At 43.1% G+C, this 27,836-nt stretch overlaps 1 protein-coding gene across 1 annotated transcript; it reads left to right on the top strand.

The window, feature by feature from the left end:
• LOC119459104 (cyclin-dependent kinase-like 4) lies at positions 1–27,726 on the top strand. The gene is made up of 9 exons (XM_037720935.2): positions 1–192; positions 1,972–2,093; positions 11,097–11,169; positions 12,366–12,456; positions 15,518–15,715; positions 20,845–20,927; positions 24,509–24,568; positions 26,279–26,410; positions 27,265–27,726. The coding sequence occupies exons 1-9, from the start codon at positions 25–27 to the stop codon at positions 27,439–27,441; spliced, it is 1,104 nt and encodes a 367-aa protein (XP_037576863.1). The 5' UTR covers positions 1–24; the 3' UTR covers positions 27,442–27,726.
• The last annotated feature ends 110 nt before the right edge of the window (positions 27,727–27,836 follow it).

Below are 27,836 nucleotides of genomic sequence, written 5' to 3'. Positions count from 1 at the left end.
AACCGGTACTACTACACGCCGCTGATGGAGAAGTACGAGAAGATCTCCAAGATAGGAGAAGGCTCGTACGGAGTGGTGTTCAAGTGCCGGGTTCGGGACACCGGTCAGCTGGTGGCTGTCAAGAAGTACGTCGAAACAGAGGACGACCCGCTTATCAAGAAGATCGCGCTGCGCGAGATCCGCATGCTCAAGGTAAAGAGGCATGAAGGGCTTGTTTGTTTGGGTTGTAAGTTGTATAAACTGGTGTAGGGTGCCTCAGACTTGCTAACGGACGTTTCAATAAGTGGACCTATCTTTGTGAAAGGTGACCTTGTCAAAGATAGGTCCACCTATCGAAACGTCGTCTAGCCGGTGTGAAGTTCTCTACACCTGTTTATATAACTTTTATCCTACAGCGTGTTTCCGTATGTCGGCCCCCAACGTGACGTTTGATTGTTTAGTTGTAATTGGAAATGTTGGCATATACTTTGTGGCCTGTAAAGGAGTACGTCTATCTAGGTCAATTACTCACAGGGGACCTTGATCATAAGAAGGAAATTTACAGAAGAATAAAATTGGTTTGGAGTGCATACGGCAGGCATTACCAAATCCTGACTGGGAGATTACCACTGTCGTTGAAATGAAAAGTGTATAATCATTGCATTCTACCGGCGTTAACATATGTGGCAGAAACTTGGAGGTTAACGAAGAATCTCGAGAACAAGTTAAAGAACGCACAAAGAGTGATGGACCGAGAAATTCTAGGCGTAACGTTAAGAGACAGGAAGAGAGCGGTGTGGGTCAGAGAGCAAACAGGGATAGCCGAAATTTGAATTGACATTAAGAGGAAGAAATGGAGCTGGGAAGGCCATGTAATGAGCAGAATGGGTAACCGGTGACCATTAGAGTTACAAAACGGCTACCATGCAAGAGAACGAAAGCGCAGTCGAGGACGGCAGAAACTAGGTGGGGTAATGAAGTAAGGAAGTTTGCAGGCTCAAGTTGGAATCAGCTAGCGCCAGGGGAGAGGCCTTCGCCCTGCAGTGAGCATAAATATAGACTGATGATAATGATGACTTTGTGGTCGACTTCCTTACGAGCAAAACACTGCTGAAATAACATGATGTGATAAGTGAGGCTAAACCACCTTGTAAGATATATGCTCTTTAGGTGGGGACACTTCTCAGCTTGCTTGGGAGACGCGATCGGCCAGGTAAAGCAGCAACGGCTACTGGCGTCCATTGGCCTGCTGACGGCAGCGATCACCTATCGGAGGGACTACGCAACTTCAGTCAGAATGCAGCCGAGAGCTTGCGCGGACAAGGAACGCGCGGATAACACAAGCAGCCAGAGAAAGGCGTCTGCACGCATCGTTGTGTCTGCTCCGCCGAGGCGACGCCCTCTCCCGCACGCTCTCCCCTCACCACAGTGACCCACGTCGGCGCGTCACTCAGTCATTTCGGATTTACCGCGAAGCGCCGGTTGCTTTACCAACGGGAGATAAAACCAATAAACCATTTTTTGTCTTGAAGTTTTGCCGTCCCGCCGAAAGGTATCGGCTGCCGTCACCGGGTCGATAAACTCGCGCCGTCGCTACTTTATTTGGAAGATCGCGTCTCGCGAGTGTCCTCACCTAAAGAATATATAAATTACACTGTGATAAGGACTAATCTTTAGTACTTCGTTAACTCAGAAAAGTGTCTTGTAAGTAAGACTAACGAGTAGATCAAAGTGCAATGCAACTTTAGTGTTTTCAAGAGATTATCAACAGAAGGCTAAGTGTTCTGATATGTAGCGTCAAATAAATAATTGGCTAAAAGAAGGTTCAATGAATCCTTATTAATGGCACAGTTTTATATATATTTTTTTCCCAATATAAAGACTATACAAAAAAAAGAGAAATATAGTTGTATTCACAACAGGCTTGCTATACTGGTCACGGAAGATATGAGTTCTTTGCATGAAGCCTATGTTTTTTACCTTACCCTGCAGCAACTGAAGCACCCGAATCTTGTGAACTTGATCGAGGTGTTCCGGCGGAAACGGAAACTTCACTTGGTGTTCGAATACTGCGATCACACCGTGCTAGACTTCCTGGACAAACATCCAAAAGGGTGAGTTTTCACCTACCGGGAAAGCAGCTGAAAGCGCGAAATTAGTTTGTGCGGCTTCTTTGTTACGACGTCGTGCCGTTGTTAGGTCACCTCCGGGTTTACATGATGAAGATAACAACAAAACAACGGTGGCGACAACATCAACAACAAATTAATGACAACAACAAATACCAACCAACGTCACTATAGAGTATCGGGGTGCATGAAACCTGCATGGGTATAACGCTTTGTTACGGTAGGTCCCGCAAAGCTATAACAAGGCGGGCTAAAATAATGCAGAAATTTGCAAATTGATGCTGCGTTCTTGTTTGGATCGATAATTGTGAAAGAAATGCAATCATAATCTCCCGTGGTTTCTTGCCTTTGTCAGAATTAATTATGGCGCTGCAATTAGTATAAGTATGACATGAAAATCAAGCAGATAGGGGGGGGGGGGGAGTGGACAAAACGAGACAACCCTAAAGAATACCAACATTCAATGCTTGAAAATGAGGCACTTGTAGTAGTCCATGAGGGCCCCCACGCAGGCTTTATGCGCACATTCGCTACAGCTTGTGCAATGAATTCGAACAGAGCCTCCACAACTTGCATACCTAGCACGGCCAGTGCTCTTCGATGCGAGTCGTGTGGCCGGCAGAACATTTTCTCTTCGCATACTGTGCACTGAATGGGTGCGTCTCCCTTCGTTTTTATTAGCCGTATTCGTTTTGTAGTTCTCTGAGTGAGCGAGACTCCATAGCTCTGGGCAGCCTTTGCCAACAAAGTGACCGTGTAGGGACGTCTCAAGAGAAGTGTGCTCAGATCTGCATTATTTACTTTAGCTTTTATTATTCCGGGCACTAGAGATGACTTATGGAAGCTTAAATCACTCTCACTACGCTCAACGGGTTTTCCCCAACGCCTCAGCGGCCTACAGAAAACTTTTGTAACACTTGCAATAAAGTCGGTCAACTGATGGGGGGGGGGGGGGGGGGTTTACATGGCATTTGCCTACTATTTTTAGCGAGAAGAGCACCCGATGTATTTCTCGTGTATGCCCTTTACGTCTTAGTTAAGAAGACAGAAATGGTATCGAGCATCCACAAGCGATGAGCTCCATATTAATTATATGAAGGCGCCAAGGGCTCACGAAGGACTCCTTGACGCGTCTTACAGTGTTAAAGTACTAGTGAAATAGTTTTAGCACTGAATATTAGGATACGCCGAGCAAACTCTTCATGAATGTGTACCTAATGAAGGGATGAAGTAAAAGCAGAAACTTCGTTGATTGAGAACAGTACTGCGACTGCGGTGTACTCGCCCGAAAAATTAGGTGCAATAATTTGTTGCTTTTTTTTTTGGTGCCTGTGACTAACCTGCACTTAGTCCGCATTTTTTTATCTGTAAAGTCCATCGCGTAAACACGAGAGCTTTCTAATCAAGCAAATCGGGTATGTAGGGGCACCTGCAGGCAAAACATTCTGTTCTATGAACTTGGCACTCTGAAAAGCAAATGAAAGAAATAAGCTCCTGTCGTTGCACGAAGTGTATATAGTTGGGAGCAGTACTCGCTAACCAGTGAGGTACAGCGCGCGACATTCGTGCTTCGATGTTGTTTCATGGTTTTCACTGCCACGCAGACTCTGAATGTGCGTGAGTCTGTGTATGCATTTCGGAGGCCACAGGGGCAATAGTGTAGCCGAGGAAGTCGACGCTTTGCGCAACCCGAAAATAGCCCACATATTAAGGACTTTAGAGGAAAATTGTTTAGCTCCCAAGGCCGCTATAGTGTACCGATTCTATTCCAGTGCTATTCCGTTTCATGCTTCGGCAACCGTCCGATCAGCCCTCTAGCAATGTTGTTGCAGGGATCGGCTGGACGCAAATGGTGTATTGTAATGAAGGGAGAGAATCCGGTTTTTAGATTATACTAGTCCTGGCGCCACAATTTGGTAGAGTCTGTTTATGTGAAGCTGAGAGCTTCGGGTACAAACTGTAAACATGCGTCTTCCCTTCCCTGCACTAATTCGATGCTATCTTATGTGTGCTTGTCTAGGTCTCCTCCAGACCAACTGGTTTGAAGTTTGAAGTTTGAAGTTTATTTTTGCTTCCATTACAGAAACAAGGAGCAGGAGCAAAAGGCTACAAAGGCCTGACAAAGGGCTCCCGCTCCTGTTGACACTCAGCGTCAGCGGTACAAATGACAATACGAAATACTTCACACATGTTCATATCAAATTAAATGTCACATAAGCAGTATACAGATCACATGATGTATGACATGTAGATTAAATCAAATTAATCCGGATAAGTGGCCCGGAATACAAAAGAAATATGCCATTAAACAGTAGTTAAATACAGATGATTAAGAATCTGTAGAAAAAATTTCCTGTGACTTCAGTAAAAGATAACATAGGAGACGAAAGTGAATTGCATAATTCAGTTGTAAAAAAAAATTAAAAAAAAGCATAACAGTATGACACAAAAATGATACACATCATGCATATTCCATTTGATGCTCTATAATATACAGTTTCATAGATTTTTTTGACAAAGTACAAAAATCAAGGGGACTTAGGCGATTTAGTAATTGCGGAACCTGGTAGCCTATATGTTGCCTGCCATAACTGTTCTGAACTTCGGTATTACCCTAGTTTCATTGCGTAGGGAATACCGACATTTTGATTCGGATGATTTAGCTGTGTAGAGTTTGTTCGTTTTTATATGTTGGAATAGCCTATAGTAGTATATCTGGTTAGCTTTCAGTAAAGTGTGTTTAATAAACAAATCATGCGTTCGCAGATCTTGAAGCCTACCTGTGTAGTTTTCAAAGCATCTAAGGACTCTCTTTTGTAATATTATCAATTGTTGATAGTTTTTTGAGTATGTCGTACCCCAAACGAGCAAGCAATATGTAAGTCGAGAGTAGAACATGGAGTAATATAATACTTTTTTAAGCCAAAGCGGAATTAATTCCCGGATTCTGTTAAAGCATCCCGTGATTTTACTAAGTTCTGCAGATAATTTTCTACATGTGTCGTCCAGGACATATCGCTTCTAAACCAAATGCCCAAGAACTTATGAGCTTCTACTTGTTCTATTTGCACATCTTGAAACAATATTGTTAACTTAAAATTCATTGGTTTGTTAATAGGTGCAAAAATGATGTAGTTTTGGTGATATTAAGTTGCAGTTTGTTGCTGTGCAACCACCACATAAGTAGTTTTAGGTAATTATTCATTGAAATATGTAACGTTTGCAATGACTTTCCGGAAAAAAACACATTGGTATCATCAGCATACATAATTACACTTTGAGAATATGGTATGTAAGAAAGATCGTTTGTGTACAGGTTAAACAACAAGGGTCCAAGTATAGATCCTTGTGGGACGCCCTGTAGTATCTTTAATTTCGGAGATTTGGAATTGTTAATAGATACATACTGATATCTGTCTTGTAAGTAACTTCGAATCAAGTCATGTGCTATCCCTCTTATTCCACAATCATACATCTTAGTCAGCAAAATGTCGTGGTTTACAGAATCAAAAGCTTTTCTTAAATCTAAAAAGAGACCAATGGTGTATAATCTTTGTTCAATGTTATTTATTATTTCATGCTTAATAGAGAGTAACGCTTCTTCACAGGATTTTTTTTCTAAACCCATATTGCACGTCAGACATAATAGAGTACTTTTGGACAAAACTATCAATGCGGACGTTTATGATTGTCTCAAAAATCTTTGACATCACCGGTAATACCGATATGGGTCGGTAATTATTAAAAGTGTTGTCTGTGCCACCTTTGTGCACCGGGTACACTCTAGCCAGCTTGAGTGCTTCTGGGAACACACCCTGTTCGAGCATACAGTTAATGACATGAGTTAAAGGACTGCAAATTATGTCCATTACGTGTTTCACGGCAGCTGGTTTGATATCGTCGTAGCCTGCAGCTGCATTATTCTTTAGGTTACGCATGATGTCTGTAAGTTCGTGCTCCGTAGCTGGTGTCAGTACAATAGAAGTAATTGAACTGCTTTTGTTGTACGCATCTACACTTGGATGTTCATTGTGCACAGTCGGACTATACTCTCCACTACGAATGAATTGGTGGTTAAGCACAGTAGCAGCTTCCTCATCATTTAGGATGCCTTGATTTGTGGTTACAACTATGGGTGCTGCATCATTCTTTCTTTGAGCAAGATTATTAACCGCCTGCCAGAACTTCTTTTTGTCGTTTGAAACTTGGGAGAACAAATTCTCATAGTAACATATTTTTGCATATCTAAGTTCCGCATTAAGCTTGTTTCGATATATTTTGAACTCAGCAAATTTCTGTGGGTCACGCGTCGTAACGAAAGAATGATACATGTTATTTTTAGTGGCAATCTTATTGAAAAGTAGGCGCGTAATCCACGGCTTTCTAATCTTTTTCTTGGAGGTATGCTTCGTTGTTTTAATAGGAAAGGCTAGCTCGTAACATGACATGAAACTGGCATAGAAATTGTTATATGCTTGATTTACATCACTTTGCTGGAAAATCGGTTCCCAGTTTGTCTTTTCGATAAGAGAGCGGAAGTGAGCTAAAGAATTCGGGTTGATATTCCGATATGAGCACACGCCCATTTTTAAGCTTTTATCATTCGTCATTGGCAAGAAACAAAACGTCGGCAGATGATCACTTATGTCCACTGACAAGAGACCAGCATAGCTACTTGGGCCAGGTGCATTCGTAATGGCGACATCTAACAACGTCGCGCTATCCGCCGTAATGCGAGTGGCAAGACTGATAAAATTTTCACAGCCATAGGCATTTCTAGTTCTCTTAAGTTCACGCGCATTAGTGTCATTTCCTAACATGTTAATATTCAAGTCACCCATTATCAAAAACATTGAACCAGTGTTATTTAGGTAGTTTAGTAGTTCATCAGTGAACTCAAAAAATGGTGTCTTATTTCCATTCGGAGGCCGATATATGACACATACGTAATAAGATTTCAAACACACAGTAAGACATTCTACGGAGGAGAGTCGAAATCCGGGCCAGTTGTTACATCATTTACAGGAAAAAAACTGTCAGGCTAGATGAAGGACAAGATAAGGGTTTACCGCGTTGTGATAGGCTTTCTACGTCTCTACAAACCGACCAGAGCCTACACATTTTAAGTGCGAAGATCTTTGGGGGCCTGGGCTGTCAGCGTCTGTCGCGTGATCACGCTCAACAAACCTTCCCCCCTCCATCGCTGCCACTGAGGGCCAAGCGTTGTTCAAATCTGCAGTTGCTGAACACTTAGTGGTGTAGCTGCAAACTAATGTTGTTTTTTCCTTTGAATTCCTTTTATTGTTTTGTTTTGTATTTACATCGTACCCACCCTCTCTGTAACACCCTCTGGATCTTGAGGGCATACTAATAAATAACATAAATAAATAAAAACAAGTGCTCAAAACTAGGTCAAAACAAATGCAGAATTGATCAAAATAGGTCAAAATAAACTAACATGATTCATACTAACTTAAAACACAGGAATAATGAAGCATTAAGCGCAATAATTAGCACAAACTCGTTAGAATCGGTTCCGAAATGCCAGACTGGTACCAGCGCAGCGCAAGAGAGGGCGCCACCACCCCACAAGCGTTCGATTGCTTCTCCCTCCAGCGCTACTCCAGCACCGGCGCATCACTGCTTCGCACTTCCACAGGTTTCACCTTAGTGGAGCTGCATTAGCGCTGGATTTCAACTACACAAGCGCTGATTTTTTTCTCATGTCGACTATTGCATCCCTTGTAAGTTGGCATCCAAAGCCAGTATAACTTAAGGATTCCTTCCGGTCGATTCTATTCCTGTTTTTATCACTCACCGTTTGCGACCTACCAATCAAATTGATAAGGTGGACAGAGCGCCGCTTGGGCCACGCACGAAGCCCGAAAATAAGTTTCATCGGAATGAAATTGTTACGGTCATTGCGGCCTCACATTTCAATTCTTCCCGTAAACCCTCGTGGACGACCGTCGTGAAAATTCGCCTGACATTTTGCGTAACCTTCGCCAATGACTCTTTACTTCGTAGAGATCTTATTATTCATGTAAGGTCTATTGAAACTTAATTCTGCATTGCTGCACGCTAGCGAAGCCTCTGTGAATGCATCAAGAAGCCAAGTCACAGAGTTAAAAAATTTGCCGCGTATCTGCGTGCTTCGCTGCAAATGTCGTCGAAAGACGATAGTCTTCTGCCGGCCGTACTACATGAGTGCTGGTCTGATCCGCGGCCACCCGTGATGCTGTTCTCGTACCATTTCCGTCCTGGCATGAAGGTTTGTTTGAACAGATTTCATTTTACCGCATTATTTCATCAAGCGGCCATTTATGCTTTGCCCTGCCTCAGACAGCGCTTCCTTTATGTTGAATCGGCCGCATCTGGCTGGCATTGATAAAATTGAGGAGGCCCTGCGTGAGACATGGACGCCATCTGGCAATACATCGGGAAACATGAGCTTGTGCAGAGGGTTTCCTTCCTCCATGGCAGAGGGTGCTCGTCGGCGCGCAGTCGGGGAACGTCGTTCGTAGGCGCGCATAGCATGGCATTTTCAGCGCAGCTTAAGAAACTAGGGTCTTTAGAGTTACGTATCTATGTATTTTCTATTAAAGGAACACACCTCCTAATACTTACCTAGTGATGTTGCGCCTCAGATATGCGTGATATTTACTTTGTGATCGATAACGTTCACAAGTATGAACAGCCGTACCAGTTTAAGTAGTGTGGGCGGTAAGCAAGTGGTCCAACTTTGGCCGGGTGGCTGAATCGGGTGACAGACAGACAAACAGACAGACAGACAGACCAAATTTTCAGCGTTTAAGTTCCCCAAGAAAGACTATAGTCTTTAAAAAGACTACCGTCTTTAAAAAAGATGGCAGGTCCCATGCTCTGTGGGAATCGAAGTTATGCGAAGCGGTGTGCGGGGAGCCTACGAAGTTAATGAAACGACGATGTGAGTGCCAAGACGTAGGCGGCTCTTTTATGGCCTACATGACAGGCATGTCATGACATTCATGTCATGACTCCTCAGAAGTCCTTTTAGCTACACCTAAGAGACCTTAAGGTGAAAACCTTAGTGATGCTGATGACTATGACTTCTACCACCATCCTTTAGTGTTTCCTTCACTTAGTGCCGACGTCCGATACCATTTCAATGTTTTTTGTGTGTTAATCTTTTTTCACTTACTCATTGTCATTTTGCTCAGCCACGATCATGACTATGACTTTGACCGAAAAACTTTGCCTTTTCCTTCACCTAGTACCCAATCGGAACCCACTCCATCGGGTTCTGAGTGTTAATCTTTTTTCGCTGAGTCATTGTCATTTTTGCGCAGTCATACTCATGACTATGACTTCAGCCATTATCCCTTAGTGTTTCCTTCCCTTAGTACCCATTTCAGAACCCATTTCAGTGGTTTTTTAACTGCTATACTTTTTTTCGCTGATTCATTGCCATTTTTGCTGAGTCATGCTCATGACTATGGCTTCTACCATCATCCCGTAGTGTTTCCTTCTCTTAGTACCTACGTCAGAATCATTTCAGTGGTTTTTGAGTGCTATACCTTTTTCGCTGAGTCATGCTCATGACTATGATTTCTACCAGCATCATTTAGTGTTTCCTTCACTTAGTACCCAATCCGAACCCATTCCATCGGTTTTTAGTGTAAATATTTTTGCTGAGTCATTGTAATTTTTGCACAGTCAGGGTCTTGACTATGACTTCTACCAGCATCCTTAGTGTTTCCTTCACTTAGTACCCACGTCCAAACGCATTTCAGTGGTTTTTCAGAGTTCATCTTTTTTTGCTGAGTCATTGGCATTTTTGCTCAGTCATGGTCATGACTGACTTCTAATATCATTGTTTAGAGTTCACATCATTTTGTATCCACGTCAGAACCCATTTCAGTGGCTGTTGAGTGTTAATCTTTCTTTCGCTGAGTCATTGTCATTTATGCTGAGTCATGCTCATGACTATGACTTCTACCAGCATCCTGTAGTGTTTGCTTCACTTAGTACCCACGTTCGAACACATTTCAGTGGTTTTTCAGAGTGTCTTTTTTTCGCTGAGTCATTGTCACTTTTGCTCAGTCATGGTCATGACTGTGACTTCTAATACCATTCTTTAGTGTCTCCATCATTTCGTACCCACATCAGAATCCATTTCAGTGGCTTTAGAGTATTAATCTTTTTTCCCTCAGTCATTGTCATTTATGCTGAGTCATGCTCATGACTGTGACTTCTACCAGCATCCTTTAGTGTTTCCTTCACTTAGTGCCCGCGCCCAAACCCATTCCACTGGTCTTTGAGTGTTAATCTTTTTTCGCTGAGTCATTGTCATGACCTAGATGGCACGCAAGTCATGGCATGTATGTTATGACCTATCACTTACTTTCGTCATATACTCCTGTCATATATGCCAACTTTAATTGGTACCTACCGAGTTAACAAAACGACCATGAGAGAACCAAGACTTAGGCGGCTGTTTCATGACCTACATGACACGCATGTCATGACTACCATGCAATGACATATCATTTATGTTCGTCATATACTCTTCTCATAGTATGCCAATTTTGGTACATACCAAAGTTAACGAGGCGACCATGAGAGCACAAAGTTGTAGGCGGCTAGATAGATAGATAGTACTGTCAAAGTAGCAAATGTTCGCCAAGAAATGGTTCGCATTTAAAACACGGTGGAAAACGATTTTTTTGTCGTACAAAAGAAATCAGCGCACTAACGAACCACAGAGAAAAATATGACACGAAACGAGCGCTGTCTCAGCACTTTTTTTTTCGTGTTTTTATGTCTGTCCTCCATTTATGTGCAGATTTTCGCGTTCGACTCTATGAATGAAATCTATCTAACCCGACTTAGAGTCCTAATAATGCTTTCGTGCATTTGTCTAAATGATTATACCGAATGGATTTGCGCATATAGAAGAATTTTCTTTGAACATCCAGTGACACGCTTCTGAATGAATACTTTCTGCAGCGTTCCAGACGCGCTCACGAAGAGGATGGTGTTCCAGACACTACAAGCCATCAACTTCTGCCACTTGCATAACGTAAGCGCGGCCGTGTACATTCTTCGGAATCACTGACGGGCACTTTGAATTAAGTGCTCTCATCGAACACGGGCGGGCGGGGGGCTAGCATCATGCTTGCGAGAATGTAGAAGCCCAAATCGTGATCGATGCCACTTGCAACGCCAGAGCCTAAGGGGCAGCGAAACTATGCCGCAACGCCGACATACGGAAAATTGATGAACTAAACTTCGTTCCTATTACTGGTAGCAACGCAGTTTACACGAATATTGGCTGATGTGTATACCACCCATTATTCTTTGTAGAAAGTGAAAGAAAATTGCAGAGTATACCGTGCTGCTTATACTGATGTTTAGTGCGGTAGTAACGTTCATCTTCAACGTGAAGGCAGTTTACTATAGCCTGAAAATCTACCTGTTCTGTAACATTCGTCGGGCATGCGATAACAACTACGCAAACGTAAGAGATCTTTGTCTAATGACGCATCATAAAAATGGGTAAAAATAATGTATTTGGTAAAGCAATTCGAAAGAAAACTACAAGTGGTGCAAAGACCTTACCTTCAGCCGTATCTCCGTTGTAGTTTTTGCGCTTGCTTTCATATTGGGAAATATAATTGCGTAACCTAACATTGGACAAAAAGCGATGCACTACATCGCCGATATATGCAATAAATTACAACACGTGCTTATTTCGCAGTAACCACACAGTTGGAAGTAAAGGATATGTGTCGTTCGCTCTTACTGCTTATTATTTGCTGTCGCGTTGTACAATGCACTAGTTTTAATAACATTCTGAAGATTAAAAACACTGTTCTTGAAGAAAACCAGACCTGCATGTGCGTTTTGTGAGATATTTTTAGTAATATATATCATATTTTTGTGCCACTAACTATATCTATTCTTGACAAAACGTAGAAAATAATTCGAAAAAATCCTTTAATAATTCAGAATTCGCTTCCCTGTATCGTTCAACTTTCGCTACATGTCTTACAATGGCTTACGATGCCGACTGAGTTTCGCCGAAATTCCACTAATACTTGGTATTGTGAAGCCATACAACGGTATTGATTGGCCAACGAGACAATGATACGTCAAACTGTGGTAAAAGCGTCAACCTGTCATGCCATTGAATTCATCGAGTATGTTGTGATACATGATTGCTCTTAATGAAAGCTGTGACACTTTTCCGGTCCTGTGGCCACGTTTACTTCGCAGTGCATTCACAGGGACGTCAAGCCGGAGAACATCTTGCTCACAAAGGATGGCGTTGTCAAGCTTTGTGACTTTGGCTTTGCTAGGACACTAAGTGAGTACCGAAATACAACTTACGCACGCTTGCTACCAGCAACTGCCTACAGTGTGGCCATAGGATTTACGGGTACGCTGTCTTGCTGTCACACAAGCGCTGTGTGTTACCTTTGCCTTGTGTGTCGTTTGTTGTGTGCGCGCTGCAGTTTCATAATGAATAGTTGCCGACTCGCCCAACTTTCAGTGTTTTTACGATGTTTACATTGACATTTCGACTGACGCACTAGGAGTTCAGTCATTTTTGGGCTGATGTGAACTTTCAAAACATACATAAAATATTCAGAATTTTATTACAGTGTACCTGGCATGCACAACGATAGCTAGCCTAATATGACGTGCAGAGTCCGTGTGTTTCTGACAGTAGCAGTTGCAGTGGCGTGCCGATCACATGCGAATATGCTACAAGTGCGTTACATTTGACGCAGACCAGTGACCTAAATGACTAGCAATTCTTGTTTTACTCACGCGTGAAAGAAGAAAATGATGTAGCTTGGAACTCATATTATCGCACAAGAGGGGTGAATTGTAAAAAATGCTTCTCAACCAAATTGCACAACACTATATTCAGTTTTAGGATCAGAGAGCGTGGATCCGTTCTGTCGTTGTGACAGGTGGTGTTTTTGCAAGTTTTCCGCGCGAAGTTCGTTCTCTATACGTTTAGCAGCTCGGTGACTTCCTGATCGTAGTAAGAAATTGCTAAGGAACACTTGTTGATTGCCGCAAAACCTCAACTACCGTTCATCTGAACACATGCCCTGTATGCATCTGACTTGCTCCAAGTCAACGTATATTGTATCTGTCTCCTTCGCGGCATGAAGAAAATGCAAATAGGCGGTGTCGAAATCACACACCCAGCTACGACTCTCTAGGAGCTAGGGAAACCAATCTGGGTCGCCATGTTTTCGTGTACTGCAAGTGCCGGAAGCAATTGGCGGAAGCAGGAAACAAGTCATGGCCGCCATGCTTTGGACACTGCCTATCGAGGGGAATAAACCAAGTCTAGGTAGGCGCTTATGTGCAACATTACGAATAATTACATGCAAGCGCGCTAAGATAAAGTTCTTTCGACTGTTATGTGAAAAACATATAAATAACACACATGGTGTATTTGCGAACAGGGAACCATTTTTGCTGCAGAGACACGTAGCAGCGTATTCCGTACGTTCTACATGCACAAGCATAGATATCTTCAGACCACTCTTTCTTGATGTGTTACAGCCTGAATGAACCTGCAACAGTCACAAGATATACTGCTGTCAGAGTAATTTTCATTCCTATTATACGTATACCCAGCAAGGAAACCAAGGATAATGAGGTTTATAGTAAGCTGTAGGACACACACAGAAGAAAGGAAGAGCAGAAGAACGCAGGACACAGGGCTAAATAACAACTAAAGAGGGCTTCGTAATACTGACCAAAGCATACTTGAGTGAAAGACAAAAAAGAGAGCGAGATAGAAAAGCAAGAAAAGCAAATGAGCACATGAGCCATACCTCGCTTACTTAGCTACTTAGCTTGTGATTTTACCACGTATTCAAGAAACATCTGCACGCGTCGCCTTACTCATGTGTATTTGCAGCATTTGTAAGTTTGGATAAATAAATAAATTTCTGATTGCACGCATAGAAAATCAAGCCAGGGATTAACTTTTTCTTTGATCTTCTTGTGGGATATAAAATGATGCAACTCTGGAGGAATCTAAGTTCTGCGTGTATGGGCCAGGATTTTCGCCCGAACGTTCAAGAAATGCATGTCGAAGCTTAGTCGGAAAATACTTGGTTGGGTGTTCCGCTTATAGGACATCTCGAAGATGATCTAGATGTGTCCTACTTTGCCTCGCTGCCTGTCTGTAGCGCTGTTGGCATTTATAAAAGCGGTAACAAAGCAGGAATACTAAAACCTTGATGACGAAAATGTTAATCAAGAAACAGAAGGAATGGTTATTCATAAGAGAATGAAACTACGAAATCCCCAAATCTGCCCTCGGCGACAACACCGTGTATTGCGCGGCTGCTTCAATAACGCTATACACAATCCTTTGTAGTGTTCGAAATAGCTTGCCGAATATCACGGAATGCTTAGCGGAGCGTAGGACAGGAGGCAGCACTTCCACTATTCTGGAAATCTGTAACGTTTAACAAATCCGATGCCCAATTCCGCCCGAAATAACTTTTTACGAAGGCAGGACTGGATTGTTGTACCGAGTGGAATAATATTCTCATACATTCTGTGCGATAGTTGATAACGCTGAATCCTTCACAATTATATCGTTATCTATTACAACTAGACATCAGTGTGCATTGTGGAGCACTCTCAATAATGATTTTTTTAATTCTGGGGTTTTCCGTCCCAGAAGCACAATATGATAATAAGGTACGTCGTATTAGGGGACTGAGGATTAATTTTGACCAGCTGGAGTTGTTTAACGTGCATCCAATACACGGTGCACGGGCGTTATATCATTTCGTCCCCATGGAAATGCACTCACCCCGTCCGGAGATTCGATCATGCGCACTCTGGCTGAGCAGCGCAATGCCAAAGCCCCTACGCCACCACGGCGTGTCAAGAAATAAATATTGCACTTCATCTGAACCGCTGTAAACAGCGTCGGGCAAAGGCTGTACAAGTTTTTCATCGCGCGATGACTGTAGCCTAAAAAAGTTGTGCAGGTAATCTGCGCTTTATGACGCTCGGCTCCATTTGCCTGCGTGATGACTTGCAGACGCGGAGTGTGCGGAAAGGTTCACCACACCAGCCTGGGAAGTTCAGTAGCATCGCATAATATCTCCCTGCGCCAATTTATTTTACGCTGCACTTACGGCAGTGTCAAAACTGCTTTAGTCTAAGCATGCCCTATTTAGAACCGTGATTATCAATACTTGCTCGACACATGTAGCACATATTTATGCTTCTAGGGGACTGACAACTGGGCCAAGTGGAATACGTTCATGCTGGTATAGCGCGAAAAGGACGTGGATTTTCTTGATGAATCTGCCACTCTTTTTAACAGCATCTTATACTGAAACTGACATGCAACTTTGGAAACTTGTGTGTTGAAGGTCCCGGCGAGAACTACACGGACTACGTCGCCACGCGCTGGTACCGAGCGCCCGAGCTGCTGGTAGGCGACACGCAGTACGGCCCGCCCGTCGACGTCTGGGCGGTGGGCTGCGTGGCCGCCGAGCTGATGCGTGGCGAGGCGCTGTGGCCCGGAAAGTCCGACGTCGACCAGCTCTACCTCATTCGCAGGACGCTGGGTGAGGATGATATAATGGCGATTTAAGGGCGTTCATTAAAACAAGTTGTCACATGTAGAATCCAAGTAGGCTTTTTGTTTATTTGCTGTTTAATAGCCGCAGACAGACTGGGAGTTAGAATGCAATAGGGCCGATTATCTCAAAATACAGCAAGAAAACAGAATACCGCCTTTTCATATGCAACACGCGCACACCAACTCCCCAAGGACATGTTTGGACTAAGGTTGCAAAAATGTAAATGTTAGCACAATAAAAATAAAGCTAATCAGAAGAAACGTTACATGTGCACCAGAGCTAAGTCGTAGAATGTCACATCCATTGTGTAATGACAACTAATGGACGCGCACACACAAATGCCATTGTTCTAGTAGTGCTAAAAGCAAACACTCAACATAAGCAGAGTCCACAAAAATATGCATATGAAATCAAATTAATTAGCTGGCTGTGTGCAAGGAATTCCCATGGGGCTCTCAAAGCCTATATGTCTAGTGAGGCATGGTCATGGACCAATTATTTTTCCTATGGTAAAATCGTCTATGTCCAAGTGACTTATCATGAAAACGGGACTAGCCGTTGATCAAAATATGGGCAGGCCATGGGAAGGTATCGGAAGTGTCTGGGGTACCACAGTGGGGGCAGTGGAATTCGTCCTCTTGGAAGGCGCGAGCATTCTAAGCTTCAGAATATACGCGTATTTCGGCGAGCTGGATTCTGCAATAATAGAAAGTCTTATGGCGCACGCTGTTGTATTGACTGTTGTGTTTGATTGACGGCATATGGCACAGGTTCACTCTCTAGCCTTCAGAGGAATTGGACCGCGATTTTTCTATATAGGTATTTGTAGGAACCCACTGGGTATCCTTTTCATTTTTCTTCTTTGTACCCCCCTTACACGACGATTCCAGCATTGCTCTTCTGGGTCTTTATATCGCCAGTTCAGGAATCTATAACTGTGAGGAAGGCGTTGTTAAGCATGGGACCAGAGTGCTGAGGCAAAGCTATTTTAAATAAAATTGAAAGCCTGGCTAACTATCAACCTTCTTCATCGTTACCGATTATATCTTAATGAATATCAAGAAGCTAGCGTCACGCACCTTAATAACGGCGAATGCCTGAGCAGATTTTTCAGTTGCTCTTTTTGCACGCAACACTGTAATGTGGAGCATCTCTATAAAGACTGCCATGCGCAAGTTTGAACGGGCTAGAGGACGACTCATGGACCTCAAAGGACAGCAGTTCGAGAAGTATGGGCGTACGCTATTTTTCCAATAGATAGTACTATTCAAAAATGCCCCCCCTCCTCATATTTACCTGCGTGTTCTCTGAATCAAATATATTGTGAATTTCGCTGCCATAGGTTGACTTACAATAAAAATAACTTTGTTATTCACATGGAGGGAGTGCAAAGGTACAGAATAAAACCATAATGGTATCACAAATGAAAACCCAATTGAACTTTCTGTAAGAAAACTTCACAGTTGCAGAAAAAAAAAGAAACCGGTAGACTTGCCCGGCCTACATCACCATTTCCAGCAAAGCTGTTTTTTTTTTTTCGAGCAGTTATATCAAGAATTCCCCTTCCCTGTAATAAACCACAGACTTGAAAACGGTACCCCCATATGAAACAACCATTTGAAACATTTCCCGCATATAACGCTTTCGTGAACTTGTTTAACAAATTTCTATGAAAGGCCAAACTTCAGCCATTCACTTTTACATTCCCAGGCGCATCAGCCATGCGCCCTCCCCCCCCCTTTTTTTTATTCGTACACTTCATCTCGTTGGCTGCTATAGTTCTTATAGCACAGGTAGGTAAGTTTTACGCCTTTCGTAAAAGTTTGAACACAGTTATAATGCTTAGCAGCGCGCGAATAAGTGATCTACTGCAAAGACCATAATTAAACATCACACTTTGCGCTTTGTATACACACCATCTGTAACAGTCCCCATATTTCCACGAAACAATTACACAGAGATACGTTTATTCACCGATGACACCCGAGCGCCTCGTACAAAGTATGACAATAGACAGATAACGAGGGTGCAGTAAATATTTTGAAAGCTCATAATTGAACAAACCCATTTAAGTTTCTCCCCGAGTTACAAATAACATGCCCAGAATTTTCAACAAATTTGACCTTGGTGTGACGTAAACGTTTCTCGGGACAATGGGAAACAGCGCCCAACGACCGTATAACGCTTTCGAGCACTTGCTGAAGGAATGTTTTACGAAGATAGAATTTCGTGACACCATTTTAACTAGCGTGTACAGTCGACATCGCATTTGTATAGAGTGGTCGAAAGGTCGGCTGCGGACTGCGCCAGAGTCCGTAGCTGCTACTTTGCTGTAGCTGCTTGGTTTTTGCATGTTTCTCTATAACCCATGGACCCAATATGCGGCATGCGCCTTTCATATGTAATTTAATGCGAATGTCCTAATTAATTCACACACTTCGAACATTGTTTACGCAGCACCCATAATATATGCCCCGTAGTTTTACCAAATATAAGGAATGTGGCTCCAGAAGTTAACCGAAAGTATCGGGGTAACCTACTATGAACTTTGTATAACTCCTGAATATAGGCAGGAAACGTGTATGCCCACTTCTATTATCAACAATCATATTTCAGCCAGATGCGTTGAACATTCTTAGCGCATCAGTCTCAAGATGATCCAATTTCCACCGAAAATGAACTCGGAGTCATTGGGCTTTGAGCAATTTCAAGACATTGAGCAGCTTTCAGGATATTGAGCAAATTTCCTACGCGGTTCCTAAAATACACTTGTAGATCACTGGAATACTTGAGTATGTAAATTACTGGTTTCAAGCTTTCAAGTTTAACGTACGTGTTTCAAGCTTTCTTCACTAATCACTCATAATATGACCCCCATACTACAAAAAATATTAGATCACTTCCACTTTGTTTTCTCCCAGGGCAATGGGAAAATTTGCTAACGTTGCGCACAACACATCTAAAGCAGCAGAAACTAAAGGTTTAGCAATTTCTATTTCGCCCTTATTAACCGACAAACTTCAACATTCGCCTGCAGACCATCCCTAACAACTTTATGTAAATATATATCGTTGAAAGATTCAGTTTCTTGGGGACACCGTGAAAAACGGCATCTAACGTCTTTGAGAGCTTCTATTCGCACTTGAAGTTTATAAAAATTTTACTCGTCTAGGGACCGAGTATTTCTAAGTCAGTCACTCTACCAACTGAGCTGAATAGAAGGGTAACATTTACCAGAGCAAGGGCGAATTAATTCATCATTCAAGTCGCTGGAACATTTTGTGAACTGTAAATTCATCTATGCCGTATTCCGGAGCATTCAATCTACTAGATTCAGTGATATTTCAGAAAGATAACTTGTTAAAGATTGTTGGCTGTTTAATCCGCAGTGTCGCTGCCTGTTCCGTTACAGTAACCGCTGTCAATTCTCCAATACGTCTGTATTCAACTTGTGAGTTTGTCTGGCTGCTGCATGAGTTCTTTCACATATAAAGAACGAGGTTGGATTTATTGCAGGCTTGAAAACTTATTGCAGAGCGCCTCTAAACACGGCGGTGTTTTCGTGTTAACATTGTGCGTCAAAAGAGTTGCTGGAAGAAACTTTCAGCAGTCACAGTCATTAGTACAAAAAGTGCTTTGGGATGTTACGCAGACACACACACTCAGGCACACACCTACTTGTTGACGTATGCACATGCACACATGCAAAGACACACACACACATGCACAAACGCACGCATGTACAAACGCATACACTAAATTAAAACAGTAAACTTTCACGCGCAGAGAAGTCCTATTTGTATTAACTCAGTACTCTCTTTAACAGTCCGGTTGTATAACGCATAGAAAGAAATAGCGTTCCCATATGCAGGTCTGCTGCATCGTGCCGCGGTCTGTGCACCATATTGGTGGGAGAAGATAAACAATCAACGTACGCCATGCTCATTCGATAGTTTGCCCTTGGAACCTCTTCGCTCTCGTTTCCTTAACAGACTGAGACTATATGTGACAATACATTTCATTGTCATAATCTCGTATTTCGGTGATAGGCGGGAACTGTGGTCTATACTCATAGTTCGGTGGAGTTCCAAAGGATTTGAAGTATTGCGTAATTCCTCAGCAGCAGCGGAAGCTGGTATTTATCGTCGCACGCGTTGCTTTTATATGAGATTCGAAGCCGGTGCTGCCGTTTGACCAGTTTTTAACGCCTATCGTTTTTCTAGACCACTGAAAGTGGTAATGACGGAAAATATTGCTGTGCTGGCACACTGTTCACGTGTCAGCACACTGACACGTTAGTCAGCTGAATTTGTAGGATGGTTGAATATATATGTGATGGCGACCAGAATTACTATATACAGGGTGTCAGTGCCGGGCGCAAGTGAACAGCTCACGGAACGAGCGGATATATTAGAATAATATGGGCGCCCGCTCATAGTGGACTCACAGGGAACGAGATCGCCAATGAGGTCGCCCGAGGACTCACACACCGGGCCCCAGCGCAGGCAGACTACTCTCTGTCTAAAAAGCGAGACTTAACCACACACAAAGAAACTTTACAACACTATAGAATGGGCAGGAGAACCCTTCCCCCCCCCCCCCCCCCCCTTAGATCTCTCACAAAGAAGGAAGAAGTAATCTGGCAAGAACTGCAGACGGGTACCTTCCCAAACCAGTATATCCTACACAAATGGCATCCTTAGGTGTACTCTTCAAAATGCAAAAACTGTGAAGGCATAGCGACCCTAAATCACATGCTCTGGGCTTGCCCAGCGCTAAACGGTCTACATGGGAACAAAGAGTCATGGGAATTCTCTCTCCATAGCCAGGAAGAACAAGCCCAAAAACAAGCCATCTGTCAAGCCCAGGCCGCCGCCGGAAGCCAACTGATTCCGGCCGACGTCTAGGGGGAAGTAGACGGTGAAAGGGGCGGCTGCGTCTCACCCCGATCACCCATACTCTCTGACGGGTGCAAATAAAGTGCTTTCTCTCTCTCTCTCTCAGGCACACGTCAAGGCGTATCGAAGTACTTGCTGTCTGTTTTATAGCAGTTGTTTAAATATCATGGATTCAAAATACACTAAACTTTCGATGCCTTCTATTCGTTTTCGCAGGTGAACTTATACCAAGGCACTTGCAGATCTTCAAGACCAACGACTTCTTTGCTGGAGTCAGCATTCCCGACCCTGATGTAGTCGTAAGTTAAGATTTTCTTACAAGAACTGAAATTTGGGCGAGTTCGTAACAATTGATAGGAGACTTAAAGCGCAAAAAAACGAGAACACAAAAAGGAACACCACACAGGATGAGCGATACTTCAAACTAACGTTTATTTTCTGAAAAACACACCTATTTATAGGTCGGCACAGATCAAAAACAAAGTACATCATTGCTCAAGTGCGCTCCAAATGCCCGCAAAAAGTTTAAGGAAGTTAAAAAATTTAATTGTGACACAGCTGTGCTCATAAACACAAAAAGCCGAAAGCTCCGAAAGCGTAAGACATAGAAACAAGCTCGTTATCGTGTGGGAATTGATAACATTAGGCTTGCAGCGAAAAAAAGTTGGTGTGGTTTAGCTTTGGTTAACCCTGGTTGATAGCGAAAGCTTCACTGCCCTGGCTAGGCCCACTGTCCAGCTGTGGGCGAGGTGTGGTTTCGGAACGATATACAGACATATTTGCAATGAATACAGCGTTTATTCATCATTTTTTATGCCTATGAAGACACTGCGGTGATCAGTAAAGTAGTGAGACTTGGTTGCAACTCGCAGCCGGGCTCAAGTCTACTCGGGCAACGGCGGCAATGTCTCCTTTCAGGGCTCCGTAAAGGCCTAAATATAATCCGACGTAGCGTGAACGCGCACACACGTTATGTCACGTTGGCGAGAACAACAGCGGCTATTGTTCGACCGATGGTTCGATGTACTGGCGCCGGCAACGTCACCGGACGCTCCACACACACACACACACACACACACACACACACACACACACACACACACACACACACACACACACACACACACACACACACACACACACACACACACACACACACACACACACACACACACACACACACGCACGCACGCACGCACGCACGCGCGCGCACACACACACACACACACACACACACACACACACACACACACACACACACACACACACACACACACACACACACACACACACACACACACACACACACACACACACACACACACACACACACACACACACCGATAACATCGGGCTATGAGCGCGCCTTAATGATCTCTTGTGGTTTGACCTCGAGCTCTCAAGGTGAGAACTGCGAAAACGACGGCTGCCCGAGGTAGCGCAATGAAGCTTTCACTTCAGAACAATTTCTCGGCTTCTTGCGCTTTAAGTCAAGCATGATTTTCTTATTCGCGATCAAAATAAATTGATAACGCTTTCCCTGCGTATCCTGGCAGAAGCTGCTTCTTTTCACTTGTGTATGAAATAATTTAAGCTGAAAAATAAAAACACGAAATATCCTGGCACTAGATCACACTGTACAAACAGAAAAAATGCCACACATGGGTGGAAGTCTTCCGTAAAATGTTGTAGTTTTAATAAAAGACGCAGACATCGAGGTACAAAAACTGAGTTGCACGTAGACCAATAAATAAGACACAAATGCTCTGTGAAAAAAAATTACAATGAAATGTGCTATCTTCGTCTAAGGCTATAAAATGTGTCGCAAACATAGATTTCTCTCACTTTCAGAACAAATTTGCCAAGCACGTCCCTAATTTGAAAAAAAAGAACCCCACCTAAAGCACCGTCTTCGGCAAGGCTGACCACGACGTGACGTAGCTCATTTGTCGTCTGTTGCTTGAAGTAGCGTTCCCTAATGCCAACTCCTTCCTCATCGTAATGGCCAGAATCCCCGAATGTGCAGTTCGTTTTTGCAAAAAGACAATTACGTCATTGCAAAATATCACTGAAAGGTCTTGCTTCCAATCCCATGGAATGTTTTCAAGTTGTCAAAAGCAAAAAGAGAAACACTTTATGCGGCAGCAAAATGACAGAGACCGTGGACATCAGTTCAAAAAAAAAGGGGGGGGGGGGTTTGAGGCGCTGTGGGTTTAAAGGACAGTGAAAGAGGAAATATTAAAAGTCAAAAAGCGAGAAAGCGAAATATCACCTTCCATTTGCACGTCGTATAGCATAAAAAAAAAAGATGCCGCGTGTCACTAGGGGCAAGCACGGCAGGTTGTGAAACTTTGAGCTTGCCAGGGAGTGTCAAGAAAACTTTGTAGCATGTCAGAATTAAGTGTGACATTTCCCGAATTACATTTATGTAACATATAGGTGACACACAAGCGTAATAGAGTGAGTAAAAAAACTGCAATACTCAAAAGCCGCGCAGAAATTCAATAAAGACAGAAAAAGCTAACGCAAGAACTTTGCACGCAACAAGATAAAAGAAAAAAAAAGACAAAGCTGAATCGTGTGACCTTAAGGAATCGCAGCCGAATTATATACGCCCAAAGCCTTCTGTTTTTGAGCAGTTGCATAAAGTACTGTATTTTTTATGAAAGTAAATAAACACGTATTAAACCATTGCACGAATATGACCCGTAATGTACATGGGCACACTATTTCTTGCAAATTTATTGGTTATACAGTTTGTTGTCCTAAGACACCGGGAAGAAAGCGGATTCATAACGCTTTAAAGCAGCGCGATACGTAACTTACTGGAAAGGTTCTAATTATACCAAACATTATAAATATTGCCAGCACATGACCCATAAAACATTGCTAGAACTTCCCAAAAGTTTTAGTTACGTGCGACATTTGGTTATCCAAATAAACTCGTATATATTGCGGATTATGGCTGTATTAGGCTTGTGAGCACTAAGTTACTGTAAAGACGGTTGTTAACCCGCACACATTAAACATGATATGCCCGTCTGCCTTTAAATACTTCTTCTCACGAAATTTTAACTCCCTCTCACATTTCTTTCTCTGATGAAGCGTGCAAAGTTTGCATCCTTTTTAATTTAACACGTTTATATCGTTCAGGTTTGCTTGCAAGTAAATCGCTGCTAATCCCGTAATTAACCCATACACATTACTTTTTACAAAACTAATGCTTTACTGACACTTTTTCAATTACATCCATTTAACCCATACCATGACTCCTATTTCTTTCAAATGTAAACTCTGCACCGCATTGGGATATTTCAGGACACTGGGAAGTTTTAGGGGCGAAGCTCCTTAGGGCGTGGGTCTGTCCTTCCTCCGTATGTAGCCACCTGTAGCCACCCATTTTTGTGCAGATCGAAGCTTTGTGCCTGCTTCACTTCTCCCTTGACACCGTGCACAGTACGCACGTTGTATAACACCTCTAAAGAGTAAAAAAAAAAGACTATTTAGGAAATATTTTGAAAGCCGCTAACTAAGGCACACACTTCAAACTTGGGATGCACAACTACCTTAACATGCACGCCATTTTCTTTAAAAGATATAGAGATGCCGCACCATTTGGTTCTTTCTGAACGCCAGGGAGGTATTCTACGCTTGACCGAACGTTCGGAACGTAGAAAACACCAACGCCCTGAAAATTCCAGAGTGCCGAGCGCGCTGAGCGCGTTTTCAAATTTCGTGATGTTGCCCGTAGCAACAACAGGAATGTAAAGGAGGACCCCTTATGCTCCCTGCAATAAAGTTTAAGTATCACAACGAAGAAGCAATGCTGTATTGTTGTTTGACCGTCTACTGATATATCATTTTCCATTCCTTCTTACAGGAATCTCTACAGTCTGCAATACCAGCAACCGTGGACACATTCGGAATCGATTTCTTGAAGGTGAGCAGTGACGAGTAGTGCCGGCAAGAAAATTAATTCGGCGTTTACCTTTTGACTTGAGACTTGGATTGCGAGCTCCTATAGTAATTATCTAAAAGAATAATTCCCACGCCGGCATCCCAGAACAAACGAAGAACGAAGTAGAAACGTTAGCTTTAATGATGCCTTATCACGTGGGGCTTGTCAATATTGTGGCTCATTAGCGTAAACAGCTTTATTGAAGGCCATCCGTCATGTCATCGTGATTGCAAGTATACCCGCCGTAGTACAAGCGTATTCAGTGATATGTGGACCGTAAAGCAGAGAACAAATGTTTGTGGACCACTACCTATGGAGCAAACGGTAAATTTCACCATGACCAATATATACATGTAGCTTCCAACATAGAAGGGCCAACTAAATGTATCATTGGAGAATCACAGTGAATTGCTTAGTTGTTCGTTGTACAAGCGGAATATGACAATATTAATCATTTTCTTTGTGAGCGCGGTCGGCTATTTTTTGTCCCCGACTTACATAAACTGTACGACTTTTATCCGCTACTCAGGTACTACTGCGATTGATTGCCAATGAGCGGAAACCACGTGCCTACTGTTCAGTTTAGTTGCGGAAAATATACGCACTGAATACGCACAGTGTAGAGCACAAGATGAGCAGGTTGCATTTTAACAATAACCGATTACGACTCGAATTTCTTGACAAAGGAAATACCTCACAAACGGCGAGTTCTGCAGGACAAGCTAAGCAAGACAATAAAAATTTATATTTTGATATTAGTTATATAAAGACTGTTTTGCTTTTTGATGATCGGACTGGGTTCTAGCGGATATATAGCCCTGGGAAGGAGTTAGGCGCTTGCTAATAATGCGGGGAAGCCAGGGAAATGATCGAACATAACTTAATAGGCTGTAATTCCCGTCAGACCACATATATAGGTACACGAGAAGCATATAGTTCGGGGAAGCCTTGAAGTTTAAAAGCATCCGCAGGAAAATTATTATTCTTAATATAAAGTATGACGAGGCTGTAGGCTCGGCAGAGAATCTTGCAAAAAGATATTTGCACTTCGTTTTGTTCACTTTCGTTGTCTGGTCCTGTCCAGTTTTATCGTCCACCGCCCAAACATCCATGACTTCCGATATAGTGCAGCGTAGTACATGTGGTTTTGGGAATCGTAGTGAGACGTGTAATTCTGGATTCGGTGGGAAATGAGACGTCGTCTGTCTCGTTGCGTTGCGTAAAAGAATGGTTATCCTTTATGCGAAAAAAAGCAACCCTTTCACGTCCTAGTTGGTCTGTTCACGTGTTAGTTGGTCTAGGAGTGGCACTGAGATGATTTGAGTGGTCCAATAGCATGAGCAGACCAATTGTTAAAAGGGAAAGGGCTGTAAAAGGCATATTTTCGTTCATATACTGTGCATTGGCGTTGTTATAGCTCAGTATTGTTTTCTGTACCTCAAAACGTCATCTATTTTTCTGAGCATAGAATGCGGAGATGTGAGTTTAGCGTTAAAAACCATACAACTTGCATCCTTTTTTTGGTCATTGAACAGTTTGGTGTATTCTCTTGTTTGACTCTATCATGAGAAAACTGCGTTCTTGAAACTAGTGTGAGCATTGAGGAAACTTACCAAGTGGTTTATTTCTGCGCTAGTGAAGTGGTACGCAGCAATTCCGAACTGCACGCGCTACAGTGTGTCGGCTTTACAGAAATGCCTGGACAAGGACCCTGCCAAGCGGTGGACGTGCGAGCAATTGCTGAAACACCCGTACCTTGGCGATTGCAAAGTGCCCGAGGTGGATGTCGAGGACAACGTTCGAATACGAAGAGAAAAGTCTAAGGTATGTGGCTCTGAGTTCCACAGCAGACACGATGCAGTTATTTATTTTATATATTTCATTATATTTCATCAAACCCACCACGAATTTTATGTCACGTCAACAATCTGCGGTTACATTAGTTTAGCCAGGAAAAGGCGACGTCCTGAAGTATCACTCAACATATATCACGTCACCTTCTAAGGCGATTTGATCAGCCTTGCGGGCGTGCAAATGCCACTAAGACACAAGGATGAAATGAAGGACAAGACAGCCGTAGCGCTGCCTGTGCTTTGTCCTTCCTTTCATCCTTGTCTCTCAGGCGCATTAACACGCCTCTATTAGATTCGCAGCTTTCACATTTCATTTATCTCTCTACTAGATAGTCAAGCAGGTGGTGTTGTTTGATTTACAAATTATTATCTTCAGAAAAGAAAGAGGGCAATACGATTTCTTAATTTTCCACGGGAACGTGCGCAAATGTATTGAGACGTGTGCAAATTGATGTTTATCTGTGTTTTTTCTGTTTATTTTTCCTGACCTGAACCCTTCCACAATCATCTGTCACTGGACGCCGCACATGATGGACTTTGGGCTTCAACTGGCCTCCTCGCACTTGCTGCTTGAATTCGACCACGACCATGCCTGTATTCACCCAACTGGTGCCGTTGCTAAATTTGCTTCGATTCCGTAATTTTTGCTTGTAAATACCATCTGATGTTCTGGTTTGAACCGTGACATGAACCATAACGTTAACGCTGTCCTTTTTTTCATACCGGCTTTTGACAATACCGTTGGACGCTGAACAATTCGTGTGGTGCTGCCTGATGTGTGCCGGTTTAAATGGTGTTCTCTGCGCAATGCCTCGGGGTCTTCAGAACGGCGCTCAACACCAGTCTCTATTTCCTCATCTTCCGGGTCACTCCGGAAGTGGCTACCCGACGCCGGATATCCGGGCCTCGCACTTGCACTCTCGACATTCCCAGCCCCTGCAGAGCCAGCCCCACTCGCAGCAGTCATCGTCGCGCAAGTTTGACCACCTACCAAACATCTGACGCTTGGGTCCCGGGACACTCTACCACTCGGTCCCCAAGTCCTTCACCGGATGGTCCTGGAAGTAGTCCCGCGGGCGAGGCTGGCATCTCGTTGATGTGCTGTATCTTTGCTACCACCTCCACCAGCATGTTGTTGTGTGTATGGTTTGTTCGTGCGTGTTGAAAGAATGAGAAAAAAAACTGTGCTCCATGTTTTGCGAAGAGGACAGCGTTTTACAGCGAAGTTGAACTGGTGTGGCAAGGTGGCTTTGTCGGTGTTGTTCTTTCACTGACATGGTAAGATGTCAAACGTGAAATAATATTTTATTTTCGCAGCGCAGATTGATTTAGCTGGACGACTTGTTTTTGCAGAAATTGAACGCAGCGGCTTCATTCTTTAGATGTCCATTTGCAAC

Source organism: Dermacentor silvarum, chromosome 7 (genome assembly GCF_013339745.2).
Source record: "Dermacentor silvarum isolate Dsil-2018 chromosome 7, BIME_Dsil_1.4, whole genome shotgun sequence".
NCBI classification, from domain to species: Eukaryota; Metazoa; Arthropoda; class Arachnida; order Ixodida; family Ixodidae; genus Dermacentor; species Dermacentor silvarum.
Note: the sequence above shows the minus strand (reverse complement) of the source record. Positions and strands in the feature narration are given on the sequence as shown.